The following is a 17415-nucleotide window of genomic DNA, read 5'->3' as shown; positions in this document are numbered from 1 at the left end:
TGGTTTATCTCTGTACTTTCTATCCTGTTCCATTGATCTATATTTCTGTGTTTTGTGACAGTACCATACTGTTTTGATGACTGTAGCTTTGTAGTATAGTCTGTAGTCAGATAGCCTGATTCTCCCAGCACCGTTTGTCTTTCTCAGGATTGTTTTGGCCATACAGGGTCTTTTGTGTTTCCATACAAATTTAAAATTTTTCTGTTCTAATTATTTGAAAAATGCCATTGATAACTTGATAGGAATTACATTGAATCTGTAGATTGCCTTGGACAGTATAGTCATTTTGACCATATTGGTTCTTCCAATCCAAGAACATGGTCTCTTTTTCCAGTGGTTTGCAACGTCTTCAATTTCTTTCATCAGTGTCTTAGAGTTTTCAGAGTACATGTCTTTTGTCTCCTTAGGTAGGTTTATGCCTAGATATTTTATTCTTTTTTGATGCAATGGTAAATGGGATTTTTTTGTTAAAATCTCTTTCTGATCTTTGTTGTTAGTGTATGGAAATGCAGCAGATTTCTGTGTGTTAGTTTTGTGTCCTGCAACTTTACCAAATTCATTGATTAGTTCTAGTAGTTTTCTGGTAGCATCTTTAGGATTTTTGATGTATAGTATCATGCAAACAGTGACAGTTTTACTTCTTCTTTTACAGTTTGGATTCCTTTTATTTCTTTTTCTTCTCTGATTTCCCTGGCTAGGACTTCCAAACCTATGTTGAATAAAAGTGGCAAGAGTGCACATCCTTGTCTTTTTCCTCATCTTAGAGGAAATGTGTTCAGTTTTTCACCATTGAGTATGATGTTTGCTGTGTAGTTGTCGTATATGGCATTTATTATGTTGAGGTATGTTCCGTCTATGCCCAATAACTGGAGAGTTTTGATCATAAATGGGTGTTGAATTTTGTTAAAGGCCTTTTCTGCACTATTGATATGATTATATGTTTTTTATTCTTCATTTTCTTAATGTTCTGTATCACATTGATTGATTTACATATGTTGAAGAATCCTTGCATCCCTGGGATAAATCCCACTTGACCATGGTGTATGATCCTTTTTATTTTTTAATGAGTTTTTAAAATTGGAATATAATTGCTTTACAATGTTGTGTTAGTTTCTGCTGTACAATGAAGTGAATCAGCTGTATGTATATATGTATCCCCTCCCTCGTGAACCTCCCTCCCCACCTCCATTGCACCCATCTACGTCATCACAGACCACCGAGCTGAACTCCATGTGCTATACAGCAGGTTCCCACTAGGTCTGTATTTTACAGGTGGTAGTGTATTTATGTCACACCTAATCTTCCAATTCATCCAACCCTCCCCTTCCCCCACTGTGTCCACAGGTCCATTCTGTACATCTACGTCTCTATTCCTGCCCTGCAAATAAGTTCATCTGTACCATTTTTCTAGATTCCACATATATGTGTTAATATACAATATTTGTTTTTCTCTTTCTGACGTACTTCACTCTGTATGACAGATGGTAGGTCCATCCACATCTCTACAAATGACCCAATTTTATTTCTTTTCCTGGCTGAGTAATATTCCATTATATATATGTACCACATCTTTATGTTTTCATCTGTTGGTGGATATTTAGGTTGTTTCCATGTCCTGGTTATTGTAAATAGTGCGGCAGGGTACATGTGACTTATTTTATATAAATTTATTTATTTTATTTATTTATATTTAGCTGCATTGGGTCTTCATTGCTGTGCATGGGCTTTCTCTAGTTGCGGTGAGCAGGGGCTGCTCTTTGTTGCGTAACACAGGCTTCTCATTGTGGTGGCTTCTTTTGTTGCGGAGCATGAGCTCTAGGTGCGCAGGCTTCAGTAGTTGCAGCACACAGGCTTAGTGCTCTGCGGCATGTGGGACCTTCCCGGACCAGGGATCGAACCTGTGTCCCCTGCATTGTCAGGTGGATTCTTAACCACTGTGCCACCAAGTAAGTCCCTGTGACTTTTTGAATTATGGTTTTCTCTGGGTATATGCCCAGTAGTGGGATTGCTGGGTCATATGGTAGTTCTATTTTTAGTTTTTTAAGGAACTGCTGTACCGTTCTCCACAGTGGTCGTATCGATTTACATTCCCACCAACAGTGCAAGAGTATTCCTTTTTCTCCACACCCTCTCCAGCATTTATTGTTTGTAGATTTTTTGATGATGGCCATTCTGAATCGGTGTGAGGTGATGCCTCATTGTGATGTTGATTTGCATTTCTCTAATAATTAGTGCTGTTGAACATCTTTTCATGTGCCTCTTGGCCATCTGTGTGTCTTCTTTGGTGAAATGTCTATTGAGCTGCATGAGCTGTTTATATATTTTGGAGATTAATCCCTTGTCTGTCGCTTCTTTTGCAAATATTTTCTCACAATCTGAAGGTTGTCTTTTCGTCTTGTTTATTGTTTCCTTTGCTGTGCAAAAGCTTTTATGTTTAATTAGGTCACATTTGCTTATTTTTATTTTCATTACTCTAGGAGATGGGGCATAAAAGATCTTGCTGTGATTTATGTCAGAAAGTGTTCTGCCTATGTTTTCCTCTAAGAATTTTATAGTGTCCAGTCTTACATTTAGGTCTTTAATCCATTTTGAGTTTATTTTTGTGCATGGTGTTAGGCAGTGTTCTGATTTCATTCTTTCATATGTAGTTGTCCAGTTTTCCCAGCACCACTTATTGAAGAGGATGTTTTTTCTCCGACTTATATTCTTGCCTCCTTTGTCGTAGATTAGGTGACCATATGTGCGTGGGTTTATCTCTGGGCTTTCTATCCTGTTCCATTGATCTATATTTCTGTTTTTGTGCTAGTATCATACTGTCTTGTTTACTGTGGCTTTGTAGTATAGTCTGAAGTCAGGGAGCCTGATTCCTTCAGCTCCGTGTTACTTTCTGAAGATTGCTTTGGCTATTCAAGGTCTTTTGTGTTTCCATACAAGTTGTAAAATATTTTGTTCTAATTCTGTGAAAAATGCCCTTGGTAATTTGATGGAGATTGCACTGAACCTGTAGATTACTTTTGGTAGTATAGTCCTTTTCATGATATTGATTCTTCCAATCGAGGAACATGGTTTATCTCTCCATTTGTTCATGCCATCTTTGATTTCTTTCATAAGTATTTTATGGTTTTCGGAATACAGGTCTTTTGCCTCCTTAGGTATTTTATTCTTTTTGTTGCAATGGTAAATGTGATTGTTTCCTTAATTTGTTTTTCTGATCTTTTGTTCTTAGTGTATACGAATGCAAGAGATTTCTGTGCATTACTTTTGTATCCTGCAACTTTACCCAATTCACTGATTAGCTCTGCTAGTTTTCTGGTGGCATCTTTAGGATTTTCTATGTAAAGGATCGTATCATCTGCAAACAGTGACAGTTTTACTTCTTCTTTTCCAATTTATATTCCTTTTATTTCTTTTTCTCCTCTGATTGCCGTGTCTAGGACTTCCAGAACTATGTTGAATAATAGGGGTGAGAGTGGACATCCTTGTTTTGTTTGTGACCTTAGAGGATATGCTTTCAGGTTTTCACCATTGAGAATGATGTTTGCTGTGTATTTGTTATGTATGACTTTTATTATGTTGAGGTAGGTTCCTTGTATGCTCACTTTCTGGAGAATTTTTATCATAAATGGGTGTTGAAATTTGTTAAACGCTTGTTCTGCATCTATTGATGATTATATGGTTTTTCTTTAATTTGTTAATATTGGTGTATCCCTTTGATTGATTTGCGTATATTGAAGAATCCTTGCATCCCTGCAATAAAACCCTCTTGATCATGGTGCATGACCTTTTGAAAGTGTTGTTGGATTCTGTTTGCTAGTGTTTTGTTGAGGATTTTTGCTTCTATGTTCATCAGTGATACTGGTCCGTAATTTTCTTTTTTTATGATATCTTTTTCTGGTTTTGGTATCCAGATGATGGTGGATTCGTTGAACGAGTATGGGAGTGTTCCTTCCTCTGCAATTTTTTGGAATAGTTTCAGAAGGATAGTTGTTAGCTCTTCTTTCAGTGTTTCATAGAATTCACCTATGAAACCATCTGGTCCTGTAGTTTTGTTCGTTGGAAGATTTTTAATCACAGTTTCAATTTCATTACTTGTGATTGGTCTGTTTATATTTTCTATTTCTTCCTGGTTCAGTCTTGGAAGGTTGTACCTTTCCAATAATTTGTCCGTTTCTTCCAGGTTGTCCATTTTATTGGCATAGAGTTGCTTGTAGTAGTCTCTTATGATCCTTTGTATTTCTGCAGTGTCAGTTGTAATTTCTTCTTTTTCATTTCTAATTTTATAGATTTGAGTCCTCTCACTTTTTTCTTGATGAGTCTGGCTAAAGGTTTATCAATTTTTTTTTTAATCTTCTCAAAGAACCAACTTTTGTTTTTATTGATCTTTGCTATCGTTTTCTTCGTTTCTATTTCATTTATTTCTGCTCTGATCTGTATGATATCTTTCCTTCTACTAACTTTAGGCTTTCCTTGTTCATCTTTCTCTAGTTGCTTTACGTGTAAGATTAGACTATTTATTTGAGATTTTTTTTGTTTCTTGAGGTGAGTTTGAATTGCTATAAACTTCCTTCTTAGATCTGCTTTTTCTGAGTTCTGTAGGTTTTGTGTCATCATGTTTTCATTGTCCTTTGTCTCTAGGTATTTTTTCATTTCCTCTTTGATTTCTTCAGTGATCTCTTGATTTTTTAGCATTGCAGTGCTTTGCCTCCATGTGTTAGTGTTTTTTAGTTCTTTTCCTCTACTTGATTTCTAATCTCATAGCGTTGTGGTTGGAAAAGATGTTTGACACGATTTCAATTGGTAAAAATTTTCCAGTGTTTGATTTCTTACCCAAGATGTGATCTATCCTGGAGAATCTTCCGTGTGCACTTGAGAAGAAAGTGTATTCTGCTGCTTTTGGGTGGAATGTACTATAAGTATCAATTAAGTCTATCTGGTCTATGGTGTCATTTAAAGTTTGTGTTTCCTTATTTATTTTCTTGCTGGATGATGTGTCCTTTGGTGTTAGTGGGGTGTAAAGTCTCTCAGTATAATTGTGTTACTGTCTTTTTCCCCTTTTTTGGCTGTTAGCATTTGCCTTATATATTGAGTTGCTCCCATGTTGAGTGCATAAATATTTATAATTTTTATGTTTTCTTTTTAGATTGATCCCTTGATTGTTATGTAGTGTCCTTCCTTATGTCTTGTAACAGTCTTTATTTTAAAGTCTATTTTATCAGATATGAGTATTGCTTCTCCAGCTTTCTTGTGATTTCCTTTTGCATGGAATATCTTTTTTCGTCTCCTCACTTTCAGTCTGTATGTGTCCTTAGGTCTGAAGAGGGTCTCTTGTAGACAGCATATATGGGTCCTGTTTTTGTATCCATTCAACCAGTCTGTGTCTTTTGCTTGGAGCATTTAGTCCATTTACATTCAAGGGGATTATCAATATGTATGTTCCTATTACTAATTTCTTAATTGTTTGGGGTTTGTTTTTGTGGGTATTTTTCTTCTTTTGCGTTTCCTGCCTAGAGAAGTTCCTTTAGTATTTGTCGTAAAGCTGGTTTGGTGGTGCTGTATTCTCTTACCTTTTGCTTGTCTGTAAAGCTTTTGATTTCTCCATCAAATCTGAATGAGATCCTTGCTGGGTAGAGTAATCTTGCTTGTAGGTTTTTCCCTTTCATCACTTTAAATATATCCTGCCACTCCCTTCTGACCTGCAGAGTTTCTGCTGAAAAATCAACTGATAACCTTATAGGGATTCCCTTGTATATTATTTGTTGCTTTTTCCTTACTGTTTTTAATATTTTTTCTTTGAATTTAGTTGTTGTTAGTTTGATTAATATGTGTCTTGCCATGTTTCTCCTAGGGTTTATCTAGTATGGGACTCTCTGCGCTTCCTGGATTTGATTGACTAATTCCTTTCCCATGTTAGGGAAGTTTTCGACTCTAATTTCTTCAGATATTTTCTCAGACCCTTTCTCTTTCCGTTCTTCTGCTGGGACCCCTACAATTAGAATGTTGGTGCATTTAATGTTGTCCCAGACGTCTCTGAGACTGTCCTCAGTTCTTTCCAGTCTCTTTTCTTTATTCTGCTCCTCGGAAGTTATTTCCACTATTCTGTCTGCCAGCTCATTTATCCCTTCTTCTGCATCAGTTATTCTGCTATTGATTCCTTTTAGTGTATTTTTCATTTCAGTTATTGTGTTGTTCTTCACTGTTTGTTTTTTAGTTCTACCTGGTGTTTGTTAACCATATCTTGTATTTCCTTGATCCGTGCCTCCATTCTATTTTTGAGATTTTGGATCGTCTTTCTTATCATTACTGTGAATTCTTTTTCATATTGCTTGCCTATTTTGTCTTCATTTATTTGGTCTTGTAGGTTTTTACCTTATTCCTTCGTCTGTAACATATTTTTTTGTCGTCTTATTTTTTTTGATGGGTGGTATTGTGTTCTTGTCTTACTGGTTTTTTGGCCCGAGGCGCCCAGCACTGGAGTTTACAGGCATTTGTTTAGAGCCAGGTCTCGGTGTTGAGATGAGGATTTCTGGGAGACCTCACTCTGATTAATATTTCCTGTTGTCTGAGGTTCTCTGTTAGTCCGGTGGTTTGGGCTTGGCGCACACTCCACAGGAGCTCAGGCCCGATCACCGGCCTGGGAACCAAGATCCCTCAAACCACGTGGTGTGGCAAAAGAGAAGAAGAAAAAAAAAGGACCAAATAGAGAGACTGCTGTAGAGAACAAACATTATGGACACCAAGGGGGAAAGCAGCTGGTGGGTTGGTGGTGGTGGTGGGATGAATTGGAAGGTTGGGATTGGCATATATACACTAATATGTATAAAATAGATAACTAATAAGAACCTGCTGTAGAAAAAAATAAATAAAATAAAATTCAAAAAAAGGAGCAGTACAAAAACAAACAAAAAAATAAAATTAGAAAAAGATATATTAGGAAAAAGAAAAATATAAGTGAAACAACTAAAACAAGGTAAAACAGAACCACAACAGAAAAAAAAAGTGGGTGGGAGCAAGCCAAAACGAGCAGAACAATAACAATATATCAAGAACAAAATAAAATAAGAAAACTTTCAAAATTTATTTGAAAAAATAAAAATTAAATTGAAACAACAAAATAAAATGGAACCACAACCTTGAAAACAAAAATGCTAGAAAAGGCCTTGGCTGTGGGGGTGGGGTGGGGATTAGTTGAGGGTGAGGTTTAGGCAGGGGTCGGGACCTAGGCTCAGGACCCATGCAACCGGAATATTCAGCACTGCTGGAGAGGGCTTCGGAGTGCGGAGTTCAGAGGTAAGGCGCTGGGTGGAGGTGCGGGGGCAAGGTTTAGGCCCAACTTGGTCGTAGGGGGTCTCGGAGTGTGAAGTGCAGAGGTAAGGTTCTGGGTGAGGGCGGGGCTTATGCTCAGCATGGCTGGAGGGAGTCACAGAGATCGGATGATTAGGACCTCAGCAGGCTTTCTGGGACCCAAGTGGGCAGGGGAAACACTGGCTGCATTCCCTTCCAATCCTTTGTTCTCCCGACGGTCTTTCGCCATCCCTGTTGATCCCCTCACTGTGGGTGGGCTTCCCAAGAGTGGGAACCCCTTCCCTCCCCCAGGCGCCCCTCCAAGGCTCCAGTTCCATCCTGCCTCCACTTCTCCTCCCTCCCCACCATGTCTTACTCTGTTGCTCTGGTGTTCCTCCTGTCCCCTTAGGTTTCCGTGGTCCCCCACGTGGTAGGTGCCCTAGTTGTGAGGATATGCGAACTCCATGTCCTTCTAGTCTGCCATCTTTATGATCCTTTGAATGTGTTGTTGAATTTGGTTTGCTAATATTTTGTTGAAGATTTTTGTGTCTATGTTCATCAGTGATATTGGCCTGTAATTTTCTTTTTTTGTGTTATCTTTGTCTGGTTTTGGTATCAGGGTGATGGTGGCATCGTGAGCAAGTTTGGGAGTGTTCTTTTCTCTTCAATTGTTTGGAATAGTTTCAGAAGGATAAGTGTTAACTATTCTTTGATAGAATTCACCTGTGAAGCCATCTGGTCCTGGACCTTTGTTTGTTGGAAGTTTTTAAATCACAGTTTCAATTTCAGTACTTGTGATTAGTCTGTTCATGTTTTCTATTTCTGTCTTAGGAGATTGTACCTTTCTAAGGATTTGTCTGTTTCTTCTAGGTTATCCATTTTATTGGCATAGAGTTGCTTGTAGTAGTCTCTTATGATCCTTTGTATTTCTGTGGTGTCCTTTGTAACTTCTCCTTTTTCATTTCTAATTTTATTGATTTGAGTCCTCTCCTTTTTTTCCTGATGAGTCTGGCTAAAGGTTTATCAATTTTGTTAATCTTCTCACAGAACCAGCTTTTAGTTTCATTGATCTTTGCTTTTGTTTCCTTTGTCTCTATTTCATTTATTTCTGCTCTGATCTTTATGATTTCTTTCCTTCTACTAACTTTAGGTTTTGTTTGTTCTTTTTTGTCGAGTTGTGTTAGGTGTAAAGATAGATTGTTTACTTGAGATTTTTCTTGTTTCCTGAGTTAAGATTGTATTGCTATAAAATTCCCTCTTAGAACTCCTTTTGCTGCATCCCATAGGTTTTGGATCATCATTGTCTCATTATCGTTTGTCTCTAGGTATGTTTTTATTTCCTCTTTGATTTCTTCAGTGGTCCATTGGTTATTTAGTAACATATTGTTTGGCCTCCATGTGTTTGTGGTTTTTACAGTTTTTTTCCTGTAATTGATATCTAATCCCATAGCATTGTGGTCGGAAAAGATGCTTGATATGATTTTAGTTTTCTTAAACTTACAGAGAGCCACTGAAGTCAGGTCCCAGGATTGCAGTAATCATGGATCTGGACCCACTGTTGTTGCTATGGGGCAAGCACCATCCTTAGCCTGGCCCAACCTACATGTGTATGTGCCAACAGAATCTACAGCTGCTAAAGCTAGGCTTGTGTTTTCTGTGGGAGCACTGTTTGTTTGTTCAGATGTTCTGTAGGCTCTGAGTTTACAAGGCCACTCTTGGAGATGTCATTTCACAGTTTGCACAGCTACGAGGAGAGATTTCGGCTTTTCTTCCTTAGTTGATGTCCCCTGGGGCTTAGCTGTGGTTACAACCGCACCTCTGCATGTGGGTCACCCACAGGGGTCTGCTTTTGAGGCTGCCCTGGATCATATGAGTTTGCCCTGGCGAGGAGGGGACTCGGAGGCTGTGTAGCAGCCAGAGTCGCAGGACCCCTGGCGGTGACAGGTGCGTGGGGAAACCGGTGGCCGCGGGCATGAAATAGTTGGCCCCTGTGGTGGCCCTTCCTAGTGCTCAGCCACGGGTGCAAGAGAGCCTTCCCTGGCGTTGACGAGGCACATAGGGAAGCCAGAGGCCGCGAGAGAGCCGGCCCCAGTGGGGGCCCTTCCTAGTGCCCAGGGAGGCAAGGGCCAGTGCATGGGGAGAAAGGCTGCAATGGCAGCTCCTCCCCTTCTGTGTCACTTAACAATGGCCCTTTCCTGCTATGGCAGTCTCAGTTTCCTCCACAAGCATTCCCAGTTGAGGATTTCCTCACTCCCGTCTCCTCATGCTGTCTCCTCACAGCCAACAGCAATCCTCTCCCCGGATTTACTCCCCAAACCCCACAGTCCAGCACCCAGCCCCTTTCCACACTGGGACACACGTCTCAGACTGGGGCACACAGGGCTGTGGCACAGACCATCTGTGTAGGTCTCACTCTGTCCTGCCTGCCACAGACCGGGTGCTGCACTCTCTTCTGATAGCCCCTGAAACTCCCCTTCTGTGCCAACTGATCTCCCTGCCAGTGAGGGGCTTCCCAATATGTGGCAACCTCTTCTCTTCTTTTTTGCTTCTTCTTTCTTTCATCCTCCCCAGTTACGTGGGGATTTCTTGTCCTTTTAGGTGACCGAGGTCCTCTGCTTTCAGCCTGTGCTCTCTGAGAACTGTTCCATTTGTAGATGTATTCTTGATGCATTTGTAGGGAGAGATAAACTCCACGTCCTCCTACTCCTCCGCCATCGTGACCTCCTCTCCTTTTCTTTCTTCTTAAAATTTAATTGATTTCTTTTTTCTTTTCTTTCTTTTTTTTGGCCGCATTGCACCATGCACACAGCATGTAGGAATCCACTTCCTTGACCAGGGATCAAACCCGTACCCCCTGCAATGGAAGCATGCATTCTTAACCACTGGACCGCCAGGGAAGTCCCTAATTGATTTCTGCCCTGATCTTTATTATTTTTTTCTTCTAATTCTTTTGGATTTAATTTGCTCTTTTTCTAGTTTCTTAAGGTAGAAGCTGAGGTCATCTGTTTGAGACATTTCTGACATTTACTTCAAATGGGTGGTAAAGAGGAAAGAAATACTTCTAAAAAGGCACAAAAATCTTCAATAACTTCTGATTGTTGGTAGGATAAAACCCCAGATCCTTAAATTGTTATTTTTAAATCCCTCTAAACCGAATTTAAATTTAAGATGATAAACTGAGCATACCTCCTCTTTCATCTAAAAGCCTATTAAAATAATAGCAGAGGAATTTTTAAAGGGGACAAGCCCACGAAAATGAAAAGCTGTGTGAGAGAAGGACATTAGTGGAGAAACATTATCAAAATTTTGGAAGTTTGTGGATAAATAGAGTAGGGAAAGCATTCATAGAGGGGGCTATAGAGAGCAATAGTAATTCTGCTTGGCAAAATCTTGGTAATCACCTACTACTTAGAAATGGGAATGAGAAATGAAACTGAAAATAGGCAGATTAAAGACATTCTTAGAGTTCCATGACTCCTCCTTCTGCCTTGGACCAGTTGCTTTCTCAGAAGATATACTGCTGTTGTTCTTCTGTTTCTTTGCACTGGGCTCCAGAATTGTTTTCAACATTTCTTATACATGTATCTTTCTCTTTCTTGGAGTCCATCCTTATTTTAATATAGTACATTCTCAAACACTCCCTTCAATACTTTTCTCTTAGATATATTTGGAAATGTTTGTGGAGGACATTTTTGATTGTCACATTGTCCGGGAGTAGTGGCACTACTAAATCCTTAGAAACTTGAGTTCTTGGAAGTGAGTGAAAATGATTTTATTTTCCCTTTGCCCTTACTAATAATTTGAGTAGTTGTGAGATTCTACGTTTAAAATTATTGTCTCCACTATCTGAGAATTGCTTAAATTATTTCCAGCATCCATGATTGGTGATGAGAAAGCCAATGCCATTCTGATTCTTCGTCATTTAAGTGTGCTTAGAAGTTGGTAAAATTTGATTTTGAGTAGATAATGCAAATATATACATATAAGTTTACAAATAAATTGCATCAAATGTTTCATATTATGTATTTTCATTTGTGTTTTTCAGACAATGAATGATTTTGACTATTTGAAACTACTAGGTAAAGGCACTTTTGGGAAAGTTATTTTGGTTCGAGAGAAAGCAAGTGGAAAATACTATGCTATGAAGATTCTGAAGAAAGAAGTTATTATTGCTAAGGTAACTGACTACTAGAGTTGATTATTAAATTTTTGTTTATGGTGTCCACAAGTGTGTGTGTTCATGCATGCACGTGACTAAAGTGTAGAAATTCCATTAAATAACCAAAATGTTGATTGTAGGGGCTACAGCTACAATAATATCTGTATATTGATATTTATTTACAGTATTAAAAGTTTCAAAGTTTGTAATACCATCTGACTATTAGAATCTGTTTTATTCCTTTGAGAGGGAAATATTTATTCTATGCTTGTGTGTTTGGGATAATGTTTTCACTATATATTTGTCACCTATATCACTAATTACAGTAGTGATACTTTTTGATATTTCCCCCTAACATTCGGAGATTTTTATTATTAAATAAAATGGTGAATAGAATAGATTATTAGCATAGATTATTTGTGCCCATAAATTTTATGTAATCATTGAATGCAAAAGCATTCTTGATAAATTTAAAATACTAGAATAATAAAACTAAAATGATCACTACAATACTTCTACTTAAAATCCATCACCACACATAGTTACAAGCTTTATTTTTTGTGGTCAGACCTTTTAAGATTTATTCTTCTAGCAAGTTTCAAATATACATTATGGCATTATTAACTGTATTTATCATTCTGTACATTAAATCCCCATGAATTCTTTATTTTATAACTATAATTTGTATTTTTAAATATATATATTTATTTATTAAACTGAAGAATTAAAATATTGTAAATTATGGTTGATTTACAATAGTGTGTTAGTTTCAAGTGTACAGCATAATGATTCAGTTATTTTTTCTGATTATATTCCATTATAGGTTATTACAAGATACTGAATATAATTCCGAGATATACAGTAAATCCTTGTTGCTTATCTATTTTATGTATAGTAGTTTGAATCTGTTAATCCCATACTCCTAATTAGTCCCTCCCCTCTGGTAACCATAAGTTTGTTTTCTATGTCTATGAGTCTATTTCTGTTTTGTATATAGATTCATTTATTTTTTTTTTAGATTCCACAAAGAAGTGATATCATATAGTATTTGTCTTTGTCTGACTTACTTCACTAAGTATAATAATGTCTAGGTCCATTCATGTTGCTGCAAATGGCATTATGTCATTCTTTTTTATGACTGAGTAATATTCCATTGTGTGTGTATGTGTATATATATACACACATATACATACATACATATATGTGTGTGTGTGTGTGTGTGTGTGTGTGTGTATGCCACATCTTCTTAAGCCAACTGTCTACTGGTGGGCACTTGGGTCATTTCCATGTCTTGCCTATTGTAAATAGTGCTGCTGTGAACATTGAGGTTCGTGTATCTTTTTGAATTAGAGTTTTTGTCTTTTCCAGATATATGCCCAGGAGTGGGATTGCTGGATCATATGTAGCTCTGTTTTTAGTTTTTTAAGGCATCTCCGTACTGTTTTCCATAGTGGCTGCATCAATTTACATACCCACCAACAATGTAGGAGGATTCCCTTTTTTCCATACCCTCTCCAACATGTATTATTTGTGGACTTAGTGATGCTAGTCATTCTGACAGGTGTGAGGTGATACTTCATTGTGGTTTTGATTTGCATTTCTCTAATAATTAGTGATGTTGAGCATCTTCTTTGGAGAAATGTCTACTTAGGTCTTCTGCCCATTTTTTAATTGGATTGTTTTTTTTTTGATATTGAGTTCCATGACCTGCTTGTATATTTTAGATATTAACTCCTTGTTGGTAGCATCATTTGCAGATATTTTTCTCCCATTCGATAGGTTGTCTTTTTGTTTTGTTGATGGTTTCCTTTGATGTGCACACGCTTTTAAGTTTAATTAGGTCCCATTTTTAATTTTTGCTTTTATTTCTTTTGTTTTTGAATATTGATCTAAGAAAATATTGCTTCAATTTATGTCCTAGAATGTCTTGCCTATGTTCTCTTCTAGGATTTTTATGGTGTCTTGTCTTATATTTAGGTGTCTAAATCACTTTGAGTTTATTCTTGTATATGGTGTGAGGGAGTGTTCTAATTTCAGTGATTTACATACAGCTATCCAGCTTTCCCATCACTACTTGTTGAAGAAACTGTCTTTTCTCCATCTTATATACTTGTTTCTTCTGTCGAAGATTGACTGTAGGTGCATGGGTTTGTTTATGGGCTCTCTATTTTGTACCATTGAGCTATATATTTGTTTTTGTTCCAGTACCATGCAGTTTTAATTACTGTAGCTCTGTAATATAGTCTGATGTCAGGGAGCATGATATTTCCAGCTCTGTTCTTCTGTCTCAAGATTGCTTTGGCAATTTGGGGTCTTTTGTGGTTCCATATAAATTTTAGGAATATTTGTTCTAGCTCTGTGAATAATGTCATAGGTATTTGGACAGGAATTGCATTAAATCTGTAGATTTAGTGGGTGGTATGGCCATTTTAATTATATTAATTCTTCCAATCCATGGGCATTCCATTTCATCATTGAATCATCTTCAGTTTCCTTTATCAGTGTTTTATAGTTTTCAATGTATAGATCTTCATCTCCTTGGTTAAGTTTCTTCCTAGATATTTTATTTTATTTTTTTTACACTATTTCAAATGGGATTGCTTTTTTACTTCCTCTTGTTGATATATCATTATTAGTGTAAAGAAACCCATTTGTGTATATTGGTCTTTTATCCTGCTATCTTGCTGAATTCATTTATTAGTTCTAATAGTTTTTATGTGGCAACTTTAGAGTTCTCTATAAGAGTATCATGTCATTTGCAATTAATGACAGTTTTATCTCTTTCCTCCCAATTTGGATACCTTTTATTTCTTTTCTTATCTGATTGCTGTGGCTAAGACTGTCAATGCTATGTTGAATAGAAATGGTAAGAGTGGGAATCCTTGTCTTGTTCCTGAATTTAGCGGGAAGTCTTTCAGCTTTTAACTGTTCATTTTGTGTTGGCTGTTGTTTTGCTGTAAATGGCCTTTAATATGTTGAAATCTGTTCCCTTTCCCTCTATACCTACTTTGGTGAACGTTTTTATCATGAATGTTGATGAATGTAAATGAATGTTGAATTTTGTCAAATACTTTTTCTGCATCTATTGAGATGATCATGTGGTTTTTGTCTCTCCTTTTTTTTTAATGTGGTATATCACATTGATTTGTATATGTTGAACCATCCTTCTGACCCTGGAATGAATCCAAGTTGATCATGGTGCATGATCCTTTTTATGTCATGTTGGATTCGGTTTCCTAATATTTTGTTGAGGATTTTTGCATCTAAATTTATCAAAGATATTGGCTTATAATTTTCTTTTTTTGTAATGTCTTTGTCTGGTGTTGGTATCCGGGTCTTGGTGGCCTTATAGAATAAATTTGGAAGTGTTCCCTCCTCTTTCATTTTTTCAGAATAGTTTGAGAAGGATCGTTATGAATTCTTCTTTGTTTGTTTGTTAGAATCCCCAGTGAAGCAGTTTGATCCTGGATTTTTGTTTGACAGAATTTAAAAATTACACATTCTCTTTCACATCTAGTTATTGGTGTGTTCAAATTATCTGTTTCTTCTTGACTTAGTTTTGGCAGACTGTATGTTTTTAGAGATGTACATTTCTTCTAGGTTGTCCAGTGTTTGGCATACAGCTCTTCATAGTATTCTCTATGATTTTTTGTATTTCTGTAGTATTGGTTGTTGTTACATCTCTTTCATTTCTTATTTTGTTTATTTGGGTCCTCTCTCTTTTCTTCTTGGTGTGCTTGGCTAGAGGTTTCTCGATTTTATCTTTTCAAAAAAAAACAGCTCTTGGTTTTATTGATCTTTTCTGGGTTTTTTTAAATCTATTTTATTTATTCAATCTCTGATCTTATAATATCTTGTCTTCTGCTGACTTTGGGTTTTGTTTGTTCTTCTTTTTCTAATTCTTTTAGGTGGTAGGTTAGGTTGTTTATTTGTTTATTTTACTTGTTTCTTGAGGAAGGCCTGTATCCCTATGTACTTTTCTCTTAACACTGTTTTGCTGCATCCCATAGATTTTGTAAGGTTGTGTTATCATTTTCGTTTGCCTCGAAGTATTTTCTGATTCCTTTTTTGATTTCATCGTTGACTCATTGATTTTTAAGTAGCATGTTGTTTAGTCTCCCCGTGTTTGTTCTTTTCACATTTTTCTTTCTGTGGTTGATTTCTGTTTTCATTCAGAATTTTGTACCTTTTGACCACCATCACCCATTTTGCCCACCTACTGCTTCTAGGCTGTTCTCTGTGAGTTCAGGCCTTTCTTTCTCTCCTTTCTTTCTTTCTTTTCTTTCTTCCTCTTTCTTTCTTTCTTTTTCTTTCTTTCTTTCTTTCTTTCTTTCTTTCTTTCTTTCTCTTTCTTTTTTCTTTCTTTCTTTCTTTCTTTCTTTCTTTCTTTCTTTCTTTCTTTCTTTCTTTCTTTCTTTCTTCCTCCCTTCCTTCCTTCCTTCCTTCCTTCCTTTCTCTGTCTTCCTCCCTCCCTCCCTTTCTCTCTCTCTCTCTTTCTTTCCCTGTTTCTTTCTCCCTTCCTTCCTTCCTTCCTCCACATATAAGTGAAATCATACAGTATTTGTCTTTCACTGACTTATTTCACTTAGCAAAATGCCCTCAAGGCCCTTCCATATTATTGCAAGTGGCAAGATTTACTTCTTTTTGTGGCCGAATAATATTCCACTGTGTGTATCACATTTTCTTTTTCCATTCAGCCATTGATGGATACATGGATTTATAAATTGTTTCCATGTCTTGGCTATTGTAAATAATGCTGCAATGTACAGGGGAGTGCAGCTTTCTTTTCACAATAGTGATTTTGTTTCCTTTGGACAAATACCCGGAAGTTTAGTTGCTGGATCAGATTGTAGTTTTAATTTTTTTGACAAACTTCCATACTGTTTTATATAGTGGCTACATCAGTTTACATTCTCACCTACTGTGTACGGGGGTTTCTTTTCTTCACACCCTCGCCAACATTTATTTCTTGCCATTCTAACAGGTGTGAGGTGATAGCTCTATGTGGTTTGGATTTGCATTTCCATGATGGTTAGTGATGTTCAGCACCTTTTCATGTGCCTGTTGGCCATCTGTATGTTTTCTATGGAAAATTGTTTATTCAGATCCTCTGACCATTTTTCAATCAGATTGTTTGTTTTTTTGCTATTAAGTTATATGAGTTCTTAATATTTTGGATATTAAACCCTTACCAGATACATGACTTGCAAATATTTTCTCCCATTTAGTAGGTTTTATTTTCATTTTGTTGATGGTTTCCTTTGCTGTGCATAAGCCATTTGTTGATTTTTCTTTTTGATATCAAATTAAAAAAATTAATTGACACAACTGGTGTCAAGAAGCTTACCACCTATATTTTTTCTAGTAATTTCATGTTTTAGGTCTTACATTCAAGTTTTTAATCCATTTGGGGTTGATTTTTGTGTAAGGTGTAAGAAAGTGGTCCAGTTTCATTCTTTTGCTTGTGGCTGCTTAGTTTTCCTAGCACCATTTATTGAAGAGAGTGTCCTTTCCCCATCATGTGTTCTTGGTTCCTTAGTTGTAAGTTAATTGACCATATATGCATGGGTTTATTTTTGGGCACTCTGTTCTGTTCCATTGATATTTGTGTTTGTCTTTATGCCAATACAATGTCATTTTGACGAGTATAGTATTACAATATAGTTTGAAATCAGGGAGCATGATGTCTCTAGCTTTGTTCTTTCTCAAGATTGCTTTGGCTATTTGGGGTCTTTGTTGTTACATACACATTTTAGGTTTTTTTGTTCTATTTCTGTGAAAAATGTCATTGGAATTTTGATAGGGATTGCACTGAATTATCAAAGCCTTGTAGTTTTAGATGTACAAGTCTTTTACCTCCTTGTTTAAATTTGTTCTTTAGTATTTTAATTTCTCTAATGCAGTTATAAACGGTATTTTTAAAAACTTTTAAAAACTTTTTTAAAAAATTAAAAACTTTTCTCTCTTTGAGACTT

The 17415-nt window shown here is 36.7% G+C and overlaps 1 protein-coding gene across 5 annotated transcripts in view; it reads left to right on the top strand.

Annotated features, from left to right (window-relative positions):
- AKT3 (AKT serine/threonine kinase 3) overlaps positions 1-17415 on the top strand; it is a 386660-nt gene that overhangs the window by 222232 nt on the left and 147013 nt on the right. For all 5 annotated transcript variants that reach the window (XM_059940876.1, XM_059940883.1, XM_059940866.1 and 2 more), the window contains one exon: positions 11327-11458. In XM_059940876.1, the coding sequence (XP_059796859.1) occupies positions 11327-11458 (132 nt within the window). The remainder of the gene's footprint in view (positions 1-11326; positions 11459-17415) is intronic.

This window comes from Balaenoptera ricei, chromosome 1 (assembly GCF_028023285.1).
Source record: "Balaenoptera ricei isolate mBalRic1 chromosome 1, mBalRic1.hap2, whole genome shotgun sequence".
In the NCBI taxonomy this organism is placed as follows: domain Eukaryota; kingdom Metazoa; phylum Chordata; class Mammalia; order Artiodactyla; family Balaenopteridae; genus Balaenoptera; species Balaenoptera ricei.
The sequence above is the reverse complement of the archived record's forward strand: the minus strand, read 5'-3'. Positions and strand labels throughout refer to the sequence as shown.